The 20,124-nt window shown below is 38.5% G+C and overlaps 2 protein-coding genes across 5 annotated transcripts in view; both read left to right on the top strand.

Moving 5' to 3' along the window:
* The window catches only part of LOC121314739 (dnaJ homolog subfamily C member 25-like), a 6,449-nt gene extending 1,570 nt beyond the window's left edge, over positions 1-4,879 (top strand). The window contains exons 2-4 of the mRNA XM_041248366.1: positions 182-334; positions 1,067-1,537; positions 2,875-4,879. Coding sequence (XP_041104300.1) covers positions 182-334; positions 1,067-1,537; positions 2,875-2,997 — 747 coding nt within the window. The 3' untranslated portion in view covers positions 2,998-4,879. The remainder of the gene's footprint in view (positions 1-181; positions 335-1,066; positions 1,538-2,874) is intronic.
* Positions 4,880-9,686: 4,807 nt separating this feature from the next.
* LOC121314742 (guanine nucleotide-binding protein G(I)/G(S)/G(O) subunit gamma-10-like) lies at positions 9,687-18,843 on the top strand. Of its 4 annotated transcripts, XM_041248396.1 has the most exons (4): positions 9,687-10,554; positions 11,438-11,617; positions 17,053-17,187; positions 18,720-18,843. In XM_041248396.1, exons 1-3 carry the CDS (start codon positions 10,474-10,476, stop codon positions 17,176-17,178), a joined length of 387 nt encoding a protein of 128 aa, XP_041104330.1. In that variant the 5' UTR covers positions 9,687-10,473; the 3' UTR covers positions 17,179-17,187; positions 18,720-18,843. The 4 variants fall into 4 exon arrangements, with proteins under 4 accessions (XP_041104330.1, XP_041104340.1, XP_041104314.1 ...); XM_041248406.1 differs by lacking the exon at positions 11,438-11,617 and having other exon boundaries at positions 9,702-10,554; XM_041248380.1 differs by lacking the exons at positions 17,053-17,187; positions 18,720-18,843 and having other exon boundaries at positions 10,481-10,554; positions 11,438-12,696.
* The last annotated feature ends 1,281 nt before the right edge of the window (positions 18,844-20,124 follow it).

The following is a 20,124-nucleotide window of genomic DNA, read 5'->3' as shown; positions in this document are numbered from 1 at the left end:
TTTACAAGCACCAAAATAAGAAAGCTGCCCTCAAGATTTTGTGAGTGTGTTGAACTAGAACCACCAGAATGGCTGGCTTAGCAATAACTAGTGCAGAGCTCTGGAATTGCCAGAAGACAGTAGACATCAGGTATCCGTGTGGCTCTTTAAACCCACTCATGATTTTGCCCTTGTTTTCCAGGATGAAGAGTCGCGGAAGGATTATGATTACATGCTGGATCACCCTGAAGAGTACTACAGCCACTACTATCATTACTACAGTAGGAGGCTGGCGCCCAAAGTAGACGTCAGGATAGTCATTCTCGTAACAGTGTGTGCCATCTCTCTCTTCCAGGTATGCAATTTACATAGTGACAGATAAAAATTAAATACAAAAATAAATCTTTTGTTCTGATGTAGCACACGTTGGGCTGACAAAGTACACCGCTAGCATAATGATCTGATTTGCATTTGAACTCAGCTGTTTGTCATTGAGAACCGTTGGGCTAAGTGGTGTTACACTTACCTTTTGTAAAGAGATGGACAAGGGATCTGATTAAACAGCACAAACTTATATATCTATGAAAAAGCTGAAGGACTTTAATTTCCCCAGCAACAGCAATGTAGTGGAGGCGCCTATTAGTATACATACTGTGTGGCAAACTTACACTTAAGCTCTATCTTTTAAGTGTTAAAACCATAGTCGAAAGCATAGCAGGGTAGTAGCTTGGATATTCTGGTAGTGGGGCCCTACAAAATCCAATTTTATTTTCAGGCTTTTTCCTCCTGTTTTAAAATGGATTTTTGTCTTAATGTGTGTTTTTTTAATCAATTATTTTATATAATATGTCACTTAAGAACACCCCTTTTAATCCTTGTTCTATCATTTTACAAACAACTAACAGCTAGGTCATCCACACTGAAGATCACACAGTTAAAGCAATATACAAGAAATTGATTATTCAACAATTATGATCCTAGTTTATTGCAGCACTATGCACTGTACTGTGGAAATGTAGCATGTTAGTGAGTCTGAATGGATGTGAGTTTGTACAAAATTCATCTATGTAGGCTTTTTTCCCCTTAGTATTATAGCTGGTGGAGTAGCTACACTGAAGCCATTAACTACCTAACCACCGTACCCAAGTACCGAATCCAGGCGACAGAGCTTGCTAGGCAACAGGGGCTGCTCAACAAGACAAAAGAGAAGGGTAAAAACAGGAGGTCGAAGGAAGAGATCCGAGAAGAGGAGGAGGAAATTATCAGGGACATCATTAAAACCAAGATCGACATCAAAGGCGGCTACCAGAAGCCCAATATATCAGACATACTGCTGTGTAAGATCGTGCTAGCTCCCTACTTCTTGTGCATGTACATCATGTGGTACTGTCGGTGGATATACCGCTTCACCATCAAGGGGGAGGAGTATGGGGAGGAGGAGAAGCTCTACCTCATTTGCAAGAACATGAAGATGTCCCAGGCTCAGTTTGACAGCCACGAGGACCATCAGGTGCAAACCTTCTTGGAACGACAACTTTGGATCAAAGAAAACTATGAGGTATGAAAGTGTTATTAATAGTAAGAATATTAATCCAGGTCATATTTTTTTGTGAAATGAAAATCAGGCTGTGTGTCTACGCTTGTTATTTTTAATTTCAGAAAAATCCAGGGTGGAAAGTACAGCTGAGGTGGAACGCTTATGAACTACGTTTTGATTTTAAGACTCAAACAGGAATAGGTTCAGTGTCATTTTGTAATTAACTTACTGTTGTTTTTAAAAGAAAAAATGTATTTACAGTGGGCTATATGTGTATTTTACTTTACATGGATATTGTCCTTGGGTAGATTTTGCTCAAGTTGTTTTGTAACATTAACTATGTTTCAGTAACACCATATTAAGTTGAGATGTTAGTAGTCACGAAAACAACATTTACTGAACTCTTTATCTTTAAGCATTTTGAGTTGTTGTAGGGTTTTAGGTATCTTTATGTCCTGCCACTGTTTGCCCATATGATAATCTGGTCTTAGTATGAGGTTTGACTTCGGTGCAGCTGAGCTTTTACCTGCCTTCTGAGTAATATGAAGTGTGCGGTTTGGATTGCTGCAAGAGGTTTGGGAAAAGGTATTATCAAAAAGGTTTGGTTCGAGAAAAGCAAATCCTCCCTACAAATTGTCTTGTATGAGTGACTAGTTAACAAGCAAACCGTGAAAGAAAAAAATGACAATAAAAGGCAAAAAAAAAAAAAACTACAAAAACCTGAAAGACAGATGTGGTACAAAGGCTGATGTTTGGATTTACTTAGTAAATCTTACCTTCGTTCTCTCCTTATGCATTATCATGATAACCATTTTAAAAAAATGAAAAATAATTCTTTGTATTCATATTTATTTTTATTTATTTATATATTGATTTATTTAGTTTTTGATTTATCTTTTTTCAGGAACTGTGATGTTTTTTCTTTTCTTGTTTGTTTTGTTAACCTGGCTGGTTCGCTGTTTTGAATGCAACACTCATTCCAAACGCAACTTGAAAAGTAACTTCAAATTGTATGTCTCCACATGCACTTTAAAAAGCATTATTTGAGCAACAGAACCACTGGGAATGATTCTATATGAGGGACATGGCTTTGATGATGTCTTACACTTTTAGGATACAGTTATGAAGATATAAATACGACAATGCTGAAGGTTCAGTGGATATAGGGGTCGGCATTGTAAAATATGCATCCGTAAAAAATTACAACTCGTTGGATATGTTTTTTTTTTCCCCAGAATTGATAGCATAAATAATTGCTTTGCAGTCTGTCTCAACAAACTGCTTCATCTACTTAATTGGCAGTGTGCACCGAGGGTATGATAATACCGTTTTGTTTAATCTTGTTTTTTTTTTTGTAGGTATACAAGCAAGAGCAAGAGGAAGAGATGAAAATGAAGATGGCGTCAGACCCTCGGTGGAAAAGATACAGACGGTGGATGAAAAATGATGGGCCTGGAAGGTTAACGTTCATTGATGACTGAAGACAAACAACATTACACTCATACAAATATAGAAACAATATGCATATACATATATCTGTCAATTTAAGATGATTTTCGTAGTATAAGTTATGTTGGAGGGTTTGCGTGCACGTGCATTGCGGACTCAGGAATTTGCATAAGATGCAGCTTCCCTAACAGCTCTCGTTAGAGCACATCTGCTGATCCCACATTGAATATTACCATGACAAAATATGGTATATTTCAGTCTGATTTGTTTTCTTTAGAGTGTTTTAGAACAAGTTCCCAACCTCTGTTCTGGTTCATTGAATCTCAGGTAGTCCCTACAATTCACTATGGTCACTGTGAAAACTTGAGTTTCTGTCACATCCAATTTTAATCCTTCAGTGGAACTTTACTGCATGCATCCAAAGCGGCTTTATGCTAAATGGTTAACATTATCTTGCATGGTGGGGCTTATTTTAATACTTTTTTGCCTGAGGTACAGTATGTTGTTGCCCAGCTAGAAAATTAGACTGTAAAAAAGCATAAACATGATTTGCATCATTTGTCGATATCATTCCTATAACTTCCTCACCTCCTCCAGAACAGCAAGTTTATTAAAGTACATTATTCTTGTCCGTTACGATAGTGTAGTTGTTTTTGAAAAGTAAATCTGTCAACTATTTACCACCAGTTTCTGTTTCAAAACCCCATCCTACCAAGTTACATAGCCTGTTTTTGTAGGTGCAATTATATTTTCAGGTAATGACTGCCCTTAGCCACTGGTCGCTTCTATAAACTTGATTAAGCCTTGTAACAGGGGTGCTGTGTTTTGCCTTGCAGGAAACAAATACAGCATATTTGTAAATATTTTACAAACCCTACCAAAGCCTTAAAATGTGAACCCTTTACTTCAAAGGGTCCTTGCCCTTATTCTACGCTGTTTGTAACTGCCAACAATAAACATTCAATCTAAAAAGGATCTGTAAAGTAACATTTCAGGGCCAGCTGAAGTTGGGGTAGAAATATGAGTTATCCTGTATCTGATAAGACTTATTCTCAACCTTGAATGAACTTATAGGAAACAGTTTTGTTACATCTTCTTGTTGTGTCTTTTACCAGTAGTAGGCTAATTCAGATATATGTAGAGAGCTACTTCAAGGACAAAAAAAATGAAACACTTGATGAAACTGTTAATAAGACAGCACAAATTGGATGTGACCAGACTAAACGCCTACTGAAACGCCTGTCTTCCACGTGCCTGCTATCAGCCCTCAGTCAGACTCCTGTTGACTTTTTTCACTGTGACTGAAACAGGGAGTTGCAGCTTTTATATATTACAGAACATGCCTGGGCATGTCTACGTACACAGATGAGGTTGCTACCTGTTGCATTTATTTTTCTTTTAAACAATGTGGTGTGTTTCTTTCAACCTGATTTAGCCTTTTTTATTTTCTTAGAAAGAGTTTTCTCCTTGCAAATGCTCTGTGCTTTATATACGAATGTCTAAATGAACCTGCTTTCTTTTCATAACTTGTTTCTTTTAATTTACCCTCAAAGTGTTCAATTGATTAGGTGCCCATATGCCAAAGTGAACTAACCAACCCCACTGTTATTTTTGTGACTGTGACAAGGCGACGTCACTGCCCAAGCTGTTAAGGGAAGGAAGCGAGACTCGGACAAGCAAGCTGCCGGTTTAAGCGTTGTTGCGCGCTTTTATTTACAAATAAACATGAAACAAGACAGACAAACACACATTAACAAATAAAACGGCACGAGGGCAAACAAGTTACGGACATACAACGAACAGCACAGCAAGAAAACCAACATTAATTCTTTAATTACTCTAACACCCGTGATCACCCTATATACACCTGTGGCTGGAGCTTTAATTCTTCATTTAATCACTTATTCAATTCCCGGCTCCAGCCACATTCCCACGTGTTTTGACAGGGATAAATCTAACCCCCTCCCTGCCAACCCAGTATTCCCCACGCCAACACACACATACACACACACGTGCCTCAGTGACATATAAAAAAAAATGTTTGAAGAGAAATTAAATCAAGAGTTTGTTCTATAACCCATTTGATTGTCTATTCTACTTTGGTATACTCGTATACGGAACTGCCAGTACATGCTTCTGGAGTCACAAATCAGTACAATCAGTTTGTATTGTGCAACAGCACCACCTAGGGGCTTCTTAGTGGCACAGCAACCGAATCTGCCCTTATTCAACAATGTGTTTGGGACGGTTTTCAAGCCTTGCTCTAGAGTTCTGTATTTAACTGTTTAAAGAGTGTTTGTTGCAATTGTACATGTGTGGAGAAGGAAACTAAATGTATATTTCTAATTCAGTTTAAAACTATAGATTTGTTGAGGTTTGTTATTGGGTCATCTGAGAGTTTGTCCTCTGCTATCAAAGTTAATCTCAATAAACTATCAATAGAAGTGCTGCTGTGCACAACCCATTGTTTTAGAGGCATGCCGTGGGTTACATGGCTGCTTGTTAGGTCAGCCCCAGTTTCTTTCAGTGTTGCATGAACTGTTTCTACAGACGGCCCTCACGTAATCCAGTAAATGCCTGGCCAGCTTTCGATTTTTCCTCATGCAAACCCCATCAACATTGTACAGTATTCTGTATATTTACGTGTAATTGGTGCTTTGTTGTTAAAAAAAAAAATGTACATTTGTATCACATTGTTTAGTAATTTTTTGTTCTTGTAAACTGATGTACAGTATCACAGAAAAATGAATAACAACAATAATAATATACTATTTAATCAGATTATAATCAGCACATTTTGCTAGCTTCATCTTTTGCTAAATAAGTTTTAAAAAATCACAGAAATCTCATGTATTGGAACAGTACTTAGTCATTCAATTTAAGAGTCCATTGTGATTATAACCCCTGTATGCAGTGTATTGAAATGGGTGACAGCCAAACCTTTACAATTATTTGTCATGGCTCTTCTAAGTGCAAGCCACTTTATCACTGGGCCCCGAGCAAAATATAATTGAGTTATTTGCATACTTTATATTTTTCCAAGCTATGTTTTTGATTAAACATTTTAATGTCTGCTTCCTTCAGCCAATGGCTTCCTTTACTATAGGTCACATGGTGTGATTGTAGGCAGGCCGTTGTTGTGAATCTGAGCAGGAACAGGAATTCACCAGGAAGCCACGTCAAATGTTAGTGAGTTGTGTTGTAAAATCAACTCAAGTAAAAGAAAAAAGCAAGCAATGAAAAATGGGACTCGTGATCATGTTACAAGGTTGAACCCATAGAGAACCCATAGTTTACAAAGCAGGACTATTTTTTATTTTTTTAAGGGGGTGGGGGGAATGAACAGTGGATCACTGCAGTCCTACTATCATCTATTGGGATGTGCAGAACATCAAATTAATGACTGTTTTGTGATCATCACTGATGTGTATTACTGCATAAAAGAGGAACTGTTAAAGGTCATTGTTCCCAACAGAAAGAAATCAAACAAACAAACAGAAACCTTATTTTGTTCAGTTGTGGGGTGCACTGTCTCTCGACCCTTCTTTGCTCCAGGGGTGTATTTTACTGATTAAGCACAAGTGTTGTGTTTGCAGAAGATTTAGTTCCTTTTTCCCATTTTGTAAAGCACCATGTAGCCTATTTACAATTTGTAATACGTATTTTCTCTTGTTACATAAATTCCTTAGAAAAAGCACACTTCAGATGTTATTTAGGATTGTTTACATATTTAAAGCCATTGGCATTTCCCCCATCATGGCATCTTGTGCAGATTCCTTTGAAGATCATATGCTTTTATTTCTCTTCTAAGCACATACACATAACTGATACCAAAATAGTTCATTTTTGTATCCCAATGAAAGGCACCTCAGTCACACAGATGTTAGATAACAAAGCTTGCTGTGTTTTTAGTTGATTGAGTTGGTTTTCTGCTGCTTATTGACTGGGGTGTTGCAACAGCAAATATAAATCTGTGTGATTTTAGTTTTATTGTGTTTCTTTTTGACATTTGTGTTAGTTATTCTGCATTTAAAGTTGGATTATACCTTTTCAAGTAGCACTGGTAAATTTAGGGATAACCAATGCTTTAAAACATATTCTTACCTCTTACTAGCATTATCAACAGTTTTAAAACACTTCTGAAGCTGCTGCTTCTACGTTTGCTATGTCAGCCTCACTCAAGTCGCCTACCAGAATGAGACAGGGCTCATGGGAATTGAGCTGACCTACAAAACAGAAAGTGATAGGGTGCAAGAAGGCATCAATTTAAACATTTAAATGTGCATGCCAGATTTTTTACCCAATGTTCAGAGACCCAATGATAATGTTGCTAATACAAATAAGAGGTAATAAAAAAAGGCCTTCTACTACATTGCAGATAATACCAATATCAGCTAATCACCTTTTTAAAAAAAGTTGTACCGGTAGAGTGCAAAACTATTAATCCACCTACCAAAATCATATACATTTACACATATGCAGTAAAAATTGCTCTTGCAGTATCTCTACAGGGATGGAAATAAGACTCCTATTGCATAGTTTAATTACGAGCTTGATTAGTCACAATGTATAGGTTCAAGCTCAAGTTCATCTTGTTGAACACATAGTAAAACCAGGAATGGATCAAACCAGTATACAATGGGTTTTATTTCTAGCCTTGCATCTGCACTACTCTTTTTCCAGTACAGTTCCTTTTCTGTTTGCCAGGGCTCTGCATGGCCACATTCTCATCATCACTTTTCATAAAGGCTTAACAGAAAGAGGCGATCACATGAGCATGTGGAAGAGTTATTGCTGGTAGCATTTTGGTTCGACCGTGAGCTTGCAAATGTCCCTCCTGGTTTTTGTTCTAACCATACAATAAATTAGTTCATTGGACCAATTAAGCTTCTAACAAGCTCTAATAAAGTACTTTAGGGTGCAATTGGAATAAAAACCTGCAGGGACACCGGCCCTCCAGGACCAAGTTGTGCACCACTGCTTTAGAAAGTCTTGGGTGATGTTTTCTAGCCTCCCCTTCCTATAAAACCCAGCAACAGTTCCTCACCCCTAAAATTCGTGCAAAGGCATCTTTGCCAGTCACTCTTCTGTAATATCAGGCCTTTGCAATACAATTCCTCATTCATATATCTATTGCTCACTCATGTTACTTAGTGTCTTCAGTGTCCTGCTTGTGACTGTCTGCAGTTTGAGCTCCCTTGAGTCACAATTGCACTTTTGGAGTAATCTTCGTCGAGCAGGGCAAGTACTTGGTCAAAGGTTGATTCAATGTAATAACTTGGACATGGTTGGAATGGAAGGGCCAATTTGACTGATGCAAATCAGTGGCAGATCTAAATACTACTGTAGTTAAATATAATAAAATGAGACCTTTCCTGGCATTTACCCTTCATTTTACAGACAGAAATAAACTAAATACACACAGAGCTCCCTTTGTTATAAAACACTTTAAAAGACTCCAAATATATGAACATGGTGAACATGATTTTGACTTGTGCAATATAAACACAAAACTTGATTTCATTTTTGCTGTCATGTGTTTAATATCTACCATCTATCCATGTTTTACCATTAAAACATGGTTACAATTATTTTTTTCTAAGACATACTTAGGAGGCTTGGTAGTCGAGTGGGTAAAGAAAAGGGCTTGTTACCAGGAGGTTACTGGTCCAATCCCAGCTCAGCCACTGACTCACTCTGTGTGTTACCCTGAGCAAGTCACTTGAACTCCTTGTGCTCTGTTCTTCGGATGAGAAGTAAAACTGAGGTCCTATTGTATGTGGCTCTGCACCAGCAGTTGTGATGCATAGTTCACCCCCTAGTCTCAGTAAGTTGCTTTGGATAGAAGTGTTTGCAAAATGACAATGACCCAAATATATATATATATATATATATATATATATATATATATATATATATATATATATATATATATAACATTGTTACAGACAAAAACTGGCGATATTCAGATGCGCCATCAAAAGTTAATCGGTACTTTTCTTGTGAGAAGCCTTGTTGTGTCCTAGTCCCTTATCGGGGAGGGGGGAGGAGGGTTAGAAAGACATAAATAGGCGTGCATATGATTTTATCCGCACGTATTAATTTACTTACTTTATTTGAATACTTGACGTGGTTCACGGCAGACAGTGGTCCGTATTTGTTACCGTGTTAAAAAATAAATAAATAAATAAATAAATGATAATAATACTACTACTACTACTAATAATAATAATAATAATAATAAATACTTGTTGAATCGTCCTACCTGTGAGGTCTGCTTTATTCTACCCGCAACGCTACAATACTTTAAACCCGCGTCAACTACTGAGTGACAGCACATTCCTGCATTTCTATTGGAGACTCCTCTTGCGAGACTTAAACGAGATAACAATCAGGATGGAGGCGTGTTTGCGAAATTTAAAGCTGTATTACAGTAAAGAGACAGAGGATTTAAAACAGAATTGTAGCGATTTTTAAAAAAATGCCTCCACATAAAAACCCCAGAAGAATGTGCCCGTGACCATAGGGATTTCGTTGTGGAAGACAGCAAAAGAAGGAAGGCAACGTAAGTGTGCAAGTACTGTCGAGTTAGTACTACATATTGACAGAAAAAAAAAAAAAAACGCTCAAGCATTTTGGAAAGTAACCAAAAACACTAATTTCATACAGTATATCAAAAACGAAAGCCCCGAAAAAAACACAACGATTTACATAAAACTCGAAAATGGCTAAAAATAAGAACCGAAAAATACAATTAATAAAAATCGAAAAACAAAAACACTAAATCTACATCTGCAACCGCTTAATATAATTCTGCACTACTTTCAATGGACAACGATTGTTGCTTTAGTGAGTCTCGAGATTTCTTAAACCATATTTTGGTGATGCCAATAGCAAATATTCGTGATACAATTTGCATTACATAATAACGGTGTACATAGTTAAAGAAAAGAAAATACAGTTCGATTTTTCTTAGTGGCATAGGTGAAATGCATCTGTCTCGGTTCTTGTTAATACTGTATAACAAGGCAGTAAGTAGCAAAACAATTCAGACACAGCGAGACAATTGAGGGAAAAGGATACTCTTATTCTAGGGCACTTCTCATTTATATTCAAGGCGTACAAACTAAGCTGTATCAGATTTAAAACAAAATTGAAAAAGAACAGTCTCATAGAAACTGAAACGTCTTTTTATGCACAATTAGGAGCACAGTAATGCAATGCAATTAGTTCTCAACGAAAAAAAAAAAATACTGGAAAATAGTAATTTAGGATACTCTATGTCTGCAGATGGTGTACTTTAAACGATATCCACCAGTGGTCTAATTTGCTTTGGAAGCCCTCCCTCCTGAGCCTTTTTGTATTGTAGTTTCCCTTTCAGGAAATCTGGGTGGGTTCTCTGATCTCAGTTCCTGTAGTGGCAAACTGTATTTATTATTGAGAGCGAAAGAGGGATTGTAGAATACAGTCTACAGATAATTTATACCGCAAGGAAAAGGTAAACAAAAATGTCTTCAAATTCCAACCTGACTACAATGCGAAGATTGGTGGAACAGTTAAAATTGGAAGCAAGTGTCGAGAGGATCAAGGTAGGTGAATCATGAAATAAAAAAAATAAAATACAAAGTTTCTACAGTAGATTAGGCAGTTATGTCGACGTTAGATAATTATTTATTCATTGGTATTTAAAAACTAACAGTGAATAATATTCTATGTATCAAAATAAAGTCTTTTTTAATGGTGCTGTTTTCCTCGTCAAATGTAATATGACGAGGAGAAAGCAGCGTTTTAAAAGGAATCCAAATGAGTAGGGAACATTGCCAGGAAATGCATTTTCCGGTATGAATCAAATTATTAATTTTTGTGAAACAACTAAACTGCTATTAGCAAACGCAATTAAATTCAATTGAATTATGTTTTTATAATCTGTCAATCTGACGCTTACATTTTTATATTAAAACGTGAAAAAACTGCCCCGTAAACCTAGCCAAGACTGAAAAGTGCATGAAGACACTCTTGTATGCAGCTAATGCTAAAATAAATAGAAAATAATAAGTTTTAGTGTTTCCTGCAAGTAACGTCCAGTTTACTATTTAGTCAGAAATAAATACTATAATCAGCAACACCATTCATTGCCCAGTGACCCTAAACATATCAATAAACACCCGGCATTAAACTATAGGAAGCTAAAGCTCAAAGAAAATTTTTATGATAAAACTAATAAAACCTCTGCATTTAGTCATAATCACACAGGCTTTTCAGAAACAACATGTATAGCAATATGGTAAACTAGTACCCTATTTGCATTGCCCATGGCAATTTATGCTCTGGTAAAATGAAAATACATGGCACTTTTAATATATGGGTTCCTTTATCGTAACATACATTAGCGTTTCTCAGAAAACAGAGAGACGCTGGTCCCTTTTCCAAATCCTTTCTTTATTTCTTTCCTTACTGCTGGACACTCTTGAGCACCCAACCCAGTCGACAGCTCAGTTGCAGCAATACTGGACGCTGTCTCAGCATCCAGACCAGAGACCACAGCTCTGTCAGCAACAAAATACAGGAACCAGCCAATCAGAACAACAACAAGAATTACGGGGAAGGTACAAAAAGCACCATGGACAGCTAGAATTACAGACACAGACAGAGGTAAACAAACAGTGGCGGGAAATACAGAGCAGGAAGGAACAAACACATAGCGCCTAACCACAGGCAGAAACAGGAATTACAGTACAGTGGCGCGGTGTCCTCCGGCAATTGCGGTGGGCAGTCAGGCCATGGGGGTGGGTAGTCAGGCTGTAGTGGTGGTGCTGGCAGCGGCAAGGCTGACATCAGCAGCGATGGTGGCGCGGGATCCTCTGGTGCTTGCGGTGGGTAGTCAGGCTGTAGTGGTGGTGCTGGCAGCGGCAAGGCTGACATCAGTGGCGATGGTGGTGCGGGATCCTCTGGTGCTTGCGGTGGGTAGTCAGGCTGTAGTGGTGGTGCTGGCAGCGGCAAGGCTGACATCAGCAGCGATGGTGGCGCGGGATCCTCTGGTGCTTGCGGTGGGTAGTCAGGCTGTAGTGGTGGTGCTGGCAGCGGCAAGGCTGACATCAGTGGCGATGGTGGCGCGGGATCCTCTGGTGCTTGCGGTGGGTAGTCAGGCTGTAGTGGTGGTGCTGGCAATGGCAAGGCTGACATCAGTGGCGATGGTGGCGCGGGATCCTCTGGTGCTTGCGGTGGGTAGTCAGGCTGAAGTGGTGGTGCTGGCAATGGCAAGGCTGACATCAGTGACGATGGTGGCGCGGGATCCTCTGGTGCTTGCGGTGGGTAGTCAGGCTGTAGTGGTGGTGCTGGCAGCGGCAAGGCTGACATCAGCAGCGATGGTGGCGCGGGATCCTCTGGTGCTTGCGGTGGGTAGTTAGGCTGTAGTGGTGGTGCTGGCAATGGCAAGGCTGACATCAGTGGCGGTGGCACGTAGCCCTCCAGTGCTTGCGGTAGGCAGTTAGGCGGCGGTGCTGGCGGCAGCTGCCGCTCCCACTCTCCACTGGTATCCTGCGCTTGGCTTGCGCCATTTACAGGAAAGGGCTGACATTTGCAGGGGGACGGAGGTTGTACTGGCAGCTGTCGCTGCTCCCGGTCTCTGCTGGTGCTCCGCTCCTGGCTTGCGCCTGTTGGGTCTGCAGTTCCCATTCACCCTTCCCCCATGTAGCTGGTTGGGGTGCGGCGTATTCCCGCAGTGGCAGCACCTCTCTCTCCGGCACTCATGTCGGCAGCTTCTCCCTCTCTGGCACTCATGCAGGATACGGCACCAGCCGCTCCTCCGCTTTCGCTTTTGGGCAGGCAGTACCTCCTCTTCCCCCTGGAAGGGGCAGCGTGCCACCTTGTGTCCGAACTCCCCGCAGGGAAGGCACCAGCCTTGATCCTCCAGGCCACCGAGCGGGTCTTCAAGTCCGCCATCCCACTGTGTCTGGGTTGGTTTGGGGTTGTAGTGGATCCACTGGTCCATCTTCCGTCTCCTAACTGCTCCTGCTTGATGCTCGTGGGTTTGTTCTTAAGCCCACTTCAATGTAGCGTTTCAAATCCTTTATTTCTTTTTTTACTGCTGGACACTCTCTCGAGCACCCAAACCAGATTCAACAGCTCTGTTGCAGCAACACTGGGTGCTTTCTCAGCACCCAGACCAGAGACCTATCACAGCAACACATGATTCAATTACAACAAAATACAGGAACTAGGCAACCAAAACAACAACACATAAAATGGTGGCGCAGTGCCTTTTATATCCTTTAGTCTAAGAGGGTACCACAGCTTAAACATCCCATTGGTCCACAGCCACACACTAGGACCAATGGGCATAGACAAACAACAGCCAATCACAGTGGTGACACCATGCACAGCTAGAATTAAACAAACAGCAGTGTGAAATACAGAACGGGAAGGAACATACAGTGTGTAACCACATATAGACACAGGACACATGTAGACATGGATCGCTACAATACTGTATACCAGCTTTATTGTACAATACAGTATGTATGAAATAAAGCATTTGTCCGTTTTGTAAAACTGGAACTGAGGGTAATGCGCAATTAAAGATCTGCCATGTTGTTGGTTTCTCATTTTGTAAACCTTCATTTTGTCGTCATTTTTTTGTTCCTTTGGTATTTCAAGACTGGAGTAAATATGTTGTAAGTGTGCTCCGGTGGGCCCTGTTTGCAGAGCTTTAAAGAAGCCAACACCATTCTAGAACAGTTCAGTAAACATTGCGTTGTATCAGATTAATAAAAACAGACTCAGACTCCGAAATAATTAGAGGGGTTAAACCAAACCAGGCCACATGTCAGTAAATATTGTATACTAGATTAATACATCTGGTATTCCATGTAGAAAAAGCAGTAGTTGTGTTATTGTCCTGTATATTTCATTACATACAGCTAATCTAATATGATTTATTGGATTTTACTGTGAACAAATGGGGGGGAGAAACACACCCACACAGCTACAGTGTAATTGTAAATAAATAAATTTGAAAGGTTTTCAATCCATAAATTAAAATTTTATCTGCTAATATAAATAATATAATAGTAAAAGTCCATCCTTTTATTAGGCTACTGTGATTAACTGTAAGAATGAAATTAAATACAAGAATAGACTGCTTTCATACCAAATGCAGTATAACAATAACTTTAACAAAACAAATGACCATAAAAACAATATTTGGCATCTTGTGGCAAGAAATATTATTGCATTGTTTTTTGCTGGAACATATACACCACTTAATAACTTGTGCTAAAGAATGGCTTTTTTAAAGTTTCATTAAAATGTGGTGTTCTCTAGACATTTGTAAATATGTAAGAGAGACCTACAGTCATACAGACAGCAATCATTCAATTGGAGTCATAGTACAACTGCACATGAATTAATAAAGTGAGCACGGGGAATTTCACATATTATTATGTTTTACTTGCACATGAAGTGCTGTGCAATCCTCGTGCCTAAATACAATTTAAAAATAATATACATTTTAAACACTTGTGTTACACAGACCCGTTTATATCCCGTGTACCAATGACTATACACCAACATTAACACACAACATATAACACAAAATACACACAGGGCCGGGCACTTTGCCACAACCCCACATTATGATGCACTTTATGTCTTGTGCTAAAAATAGCTTGTGCAAGTTTTTAAATGCAAAACTAAAAAGACAGAGAAAGACAATTGAACAGACAGACAAACAGCTTCCTATACCAGGAGATTATGATACATGTGCCACAGAGCCAGTTTCATCACAGTAGAACAAGCAGTACTAGACATACACAAAGATTTAGTCACATTGAGATGTGCGAACATGAAAACAATCTTCAGCAGGAGGCCCATAGTTGCACAATTTAACAATGATTTGGAAGAAGATAATTCCGCATCCTAATAAACTGTCTAAGGCAGTACAATGGACACTATGAGGCTGAGTTTCTTTGTCACACTTGCCTCCATAAAATATCTATTCCTGTCCATAGCCAAAGAGGTTTCTTCACCTGTTGTATTATAGCAAACTTAAAAGGCTGTAAAAAGCTGCATTTTTTAATATGGATTGTGTTGTTGTTTATATATATATATATATATATATATATATATATATATATATATATATATATATATATATATATATATATATATATAAAACAAGTATATGCCAAATCAGATAGTGTACAGGGATGGGATTGTTTATGCAGTTACTTACATTTCATAATTCAAAGGCTAACAGTACTGTATTTTAATACAATTACAGGCACTAGACTACACATCACTTCCTTTTCCTTTGTGAGTTTTTAAGCTTAGGTTTATCACTCAGGCTATATATATATATTTCCACCTTTTGTTAGCTTTTCAGATAAATGTTTCAGAACTTCGTGTCCAGAGCCTTTAAACATTACCACAAGGAAGGAACAATTTACATATGTAAATTTACAAACATGCAAAAATAGCACATGAAAGAAACACAAGCAGATATTGTTGATGAATGCGTGGTGGTTTAGTTTTGCATTTATGACAGTTACTACAGTTACAGCTATGTTTGTCACTGCTCCCATACCGTTTGGATAGATTCTGTTATTCTTATTTTGCCAGTGTATGTCTTGGCACTGTGTTAGAATTACAGGGTTAATGTATGTACACTGTTTGGGCATTTTATTAGGATCTGTACTTAATATCCCCAGATCTAGGGATTGTGGTGGCCAGGGAAGATGTCGAAGTCTCTGTCATGCTCCTCAAACTATTTGCACACAGGTAGTATGGTAGATGGTTACATTATTGTCTTGAAAGTAGCCACCGACATCAGGGTGCAAGCGCGGTACTGTTGGATGGACTTTTTTTCTGCAACAATGTTTAAGTAAACTACAGCATTTAATAGTTTACACTGTTGCAGGAGAACATGCCTCTCACCAGGGTGATGGCAAATCCAGTCGGGTAGACTGGTTCTAATAAAGTGGCAGGCAGCATGACTGAAGAAACGGTTCCTGTAGCTCCTTTTGTGCCATTGCTATAGACTTAGCGTTGGAGCCAGGAGGCAGTTCAAAGTACGCATCTCCATCTTACTTGAGATTCCTAGATACTGTGGCAGTTTGCCCCGCTCCTGTGTGTATTTTATGTTTATCTGTTGTATGTAGTGTGTTATAGTTGGTGTATGTATAAGTGCGCGGGATATAATGTGGAGCACGAGTGTTTTAAATTATATAGTTGTACTTAGTCTCGGGGATTGCACAATCACTTCACGTGCAGATAAAGTATGTAATAGTATGTGAGCACAGGGATTGCACAAATTAGTTCATGTGCTGGGATTCAAGTGAATAATTAATTATTGAATCCCGGCACAATTAGGTGCACGTTTCACTCACTCGGGTTTGTGTATTCGAGAGTGGAGAACAGGTGTGGAGAGGAATTAATTAAGAAAAATAAATAACAATTGCTAAGCATGCTGGCTCTTAAACCAGTACAATACTTGTTATTGTTTGTTGTCTATTTGTTCTGTTTATTCAGTCAGTGTTTGTTCTGTTTTGTTCAAATTTTTATTTTGCAATAAACCAGAGCAACACCACAATTCACTCGCCACTCTGTGTGTTTATGTTCCGGGTCTGACATCACCACTAAAGCCATCCTGTGACAATACACAGTAGACTGACTATCTATCTGTCTGTCTGTCTTGCAATATTGGTTGCTTTCCAGATGTAACAGGCATGTTGTCTGCCTTTGCAGCAAACTGCTTTAATACTATGTGTGATTCTGAAAACAGATGTAATAGACAGTTTGTATTTATCTACACAACGTTTAAAATGTTTGACATATATACTGTGCTTCTGAGAAATTCTAATGCATTAAAAATCAGTTTAAAAATAACTCATGGCTGGTTACACAGACCCTGATACGCATTAATCATGGACTACCTCATGTTACAATGAAACTAAAGTAATCCAAGATTAGCTCTAATCTAGGTCTTTCCAATCCAGAGAAACGTGTAAGAAGTTTGTTTCAATTGAATTGTCGTGCTTGAAATACAAACATGCCTGTTTCTTTTTCAAGCAAAGTGGTTGTTGTTGCAGGTGTCCAAGGCTGCTGCAGAGCTCCAGCAGTATTGCCTCCAGAATGCCTATAAAGATGCCCTGCTGGTCGGAGTGCCAGCTGGAAGCAACCCCTTCAGGGAGCCCCGGTCCTGCGCTCTGCTCTAAACACACGAGGTACACCGCCTACATTAGCAAACACCACACATTCTTGCTACTTTAAACCTGTCTCGTTCGATGGTGAAAAATCACAGGCATAGAAGGCTTGGTGGTCCAGTGGTTAAAGAAAGGGGCTCGTTACCAGGAGGTTCCCACTTCAATCCCAGCTCAACCACTGACTCGCTGTGTGTGATCCTGAGCAAGCCACTTACTTTCCTTGTGCTCTGTCCTTTGGATGAGACGTAAAACAGAGGTCATATTGTAAGTGACTGTAGTAGCAGTTGTGATGCATATTTCACCACCTAATCTCTGTCAATCCACTTTGGGTAAAAGTGTCTGCTATATGACTAATTAATTAAATTAATTAATTAATATAAGCAAGGAGCTTCAAAAGTAGGGGTGTGCCATTACTCCTATTTTACATTCAGGAAGCTTTTGTCAGTATGCATTAAGTAAATCCATAAATTTAATGTGTTGATTTCAAAACAAGAAAAATCGACCTGCTATCACCTTTGCAATTGCGTACAAATCAATGGCATTCACATGTGTTTTAAAAGACAATTGGAAGCAAGTTTTCCTTGCACCCTGCGCACTGACATTTTTACTGCCGTGCTGCCATACCGAGCATGTAAACTCACAATGGTGCAAAATGCAACTGTTTCGTCACGGAAATGTGACAGTCCTTTAAACCGAACTGAAGAGCTACCACTGTGGAAACTGGGATTTGTATTTCTTTTTCGAGTTTACTCAGAGATTACATCTTCCCCAGGACTACAGTCCCACAATTCACTGCAGAGATGATGCATTTGTAAGGAAAGTGAAGTAAAAAATGATTTTGTATCAAAAGTATAAAAAAAAGGTAAGACAAATAATCGCTTAAACATTTAAATGAGTTTTAGTTTGATGATGACAGGTTCTCTATATTAAATAACACTGTCAGATTGGTATTGATTGAAACTATAATTGTGCAAACAAGGCAAGCTGAGGGACCGCATTGTTTCTGCGCTGAGTAATTAACCTGTTTCATTCCATTTATCGAATACCTAACAGCTTCAGATTTCTTAAAGGCGGTTGCTCGGAAAATACAAGTATCGGCACACGCCTATTCAACAGCATTTTGTGTTCTTTTTTTTACATGACTATTTTATGATGCTTTATGGTATTTTTTTCTACATCTGCCATTACCTGATTTTGAGCCCCACCAACTCTAGGCAGGCCAGTTGAAAGATCACACTGCACCTCAAATTCAGCATTTTCAGTTGTTGAAAAGGGACATTGGTTAATAAGCCTGGTTAATAATAATTTAGTATTCTTTCTTTGGTACAGATTTAGAGCATTTTTAAAACCAGACATTTCTTTGTACTAATTGTTAAAAAGAGTTTAAAAGAAATTCAATATATAACGTGCTTGAAATATTTTTAGTAGTAGTACTGGAGGTTGCCCACATTTTATCATGGTAAAACCTTAAAATAGTGAAAACCTTTCTTGCAGCCTGTTGATCCGTTCTGGTTGAATGGAGCTTACAAACAGCTCTCTTTGTTTTTTTACAGAAACTGACTTTGCAAGTCTGAACTGAAGCATGATGCGACTATCGATTGCTGCCTATTCCGTTCTGAGGGATCGCGATTGCAGTGCCATTACATTTTTGTAGCCAAAATGTCTATTTATCAGTAACATTTATAGTCTCTTAAAATAATCTTTTGCTAATGTGTGTGTGTGTGTGTGTCTAATAATATATATATATATATATATATATATATATATATATATATATATATATATATATAGGGAAGGGGGAAGGGGTTAAGTTTCCCTGCCCAGAAACATGTGAGAATGCACATTTGGGTGTAATGGGTTTATTGTTTAATTATTAGTTATCCATACCATATGTGAAACGATTGCACAACTCTCATGGTTCGTTGCCCCTTTAAATCAGGACCCAGGACACAAAAGTTGATTATTCTTGCGCTTACGCACACTTTTAATAAACCCAAACAAAAATAAACAAAACAAACACCTGGCTGTTTCTTGAGCACCAACTATTACACACAGGAACCTAACCCACTCAGGACAGCTAAGCTGTTTACCTGTAACACACCTTGAAAAAAAAAAAAAACAGAACACCCAGAAAGGCTTTCTCACACTACCTTTTTTTTCTACTACAATTGCGCACACCTACAAGCAGGCTCCTCACACACCAGCAGCCTTGAACAGACTGGCCGCCTTCTTTAAATACCCTGCACCTGGCTCTAATTTACAATTAACACCAGGTGCTGGGGATAACTAATAATTAAACAATAAACCCATTACACCCAAATGTGCATTCTCACATGTTTCTGGGCAGGGAAACTTAACCCCTTCCCTGCCATGTTACACCTGCCATGTATATATATATATATATATATATATATATATATATATATATATATATATATATATATAGATGATTACACACGTTTTTTGTGAAATCTAGTTTTAGTACTGCTTTACCTATATAATGTTTACACTTGTAAAATGTGGGACTTTATGCCAAATGTTTTTAGTGTACCAAGGTGCCTGTATTACCAATAGGTTATTTCCTAGTAATGATAGGATTCTAACTAACATTTGACATTATTCTGCGTTTAACTTGAAATATATAATTAGCAGAGATGATCAATATACACTGGCAACTCTTCTTGAGCAACCATTTCAGTTTCACATGAATTGTGCTATTCTGTTAAATATACCGCACAGATAATGGATACAAAAGGAAAATAGTTATTACTTCATTTTTTCTCAGAAAGTAAGCTGACCACAAGTTTACGAGAGAAGTTGCAATAATGAATAAGTTATTGAGTTACAAATGTTGCCAGTGTATACTTGCCTATGTAATACATGTCTCAGTGCTAGTTGGAACAGTATCATTCTGCACTAATGGTTTGTCTTGCTGCTGCTTTTAAAAAAGGTCTACGT

This window comes from Polyodon spathula, chromosome 1 (genome assembly GCF_017654505.1).
Source record: "Polyodon spathula isolate WHYD16114869_AA chromosome 1, ASM1765450v1, whole genome shotgun sequence".
Lineage (NCBI taxonomy): Eukaryota > Metazoa > Chordata > Actinopteri > Acipenseriformes > Polyodontidae > Polyodon > Polyodon spathula.
Note: the sequence above shows the minus strand (reverse complement) of the source record. Positions and strands in the feature narration are given on the sequence as shown.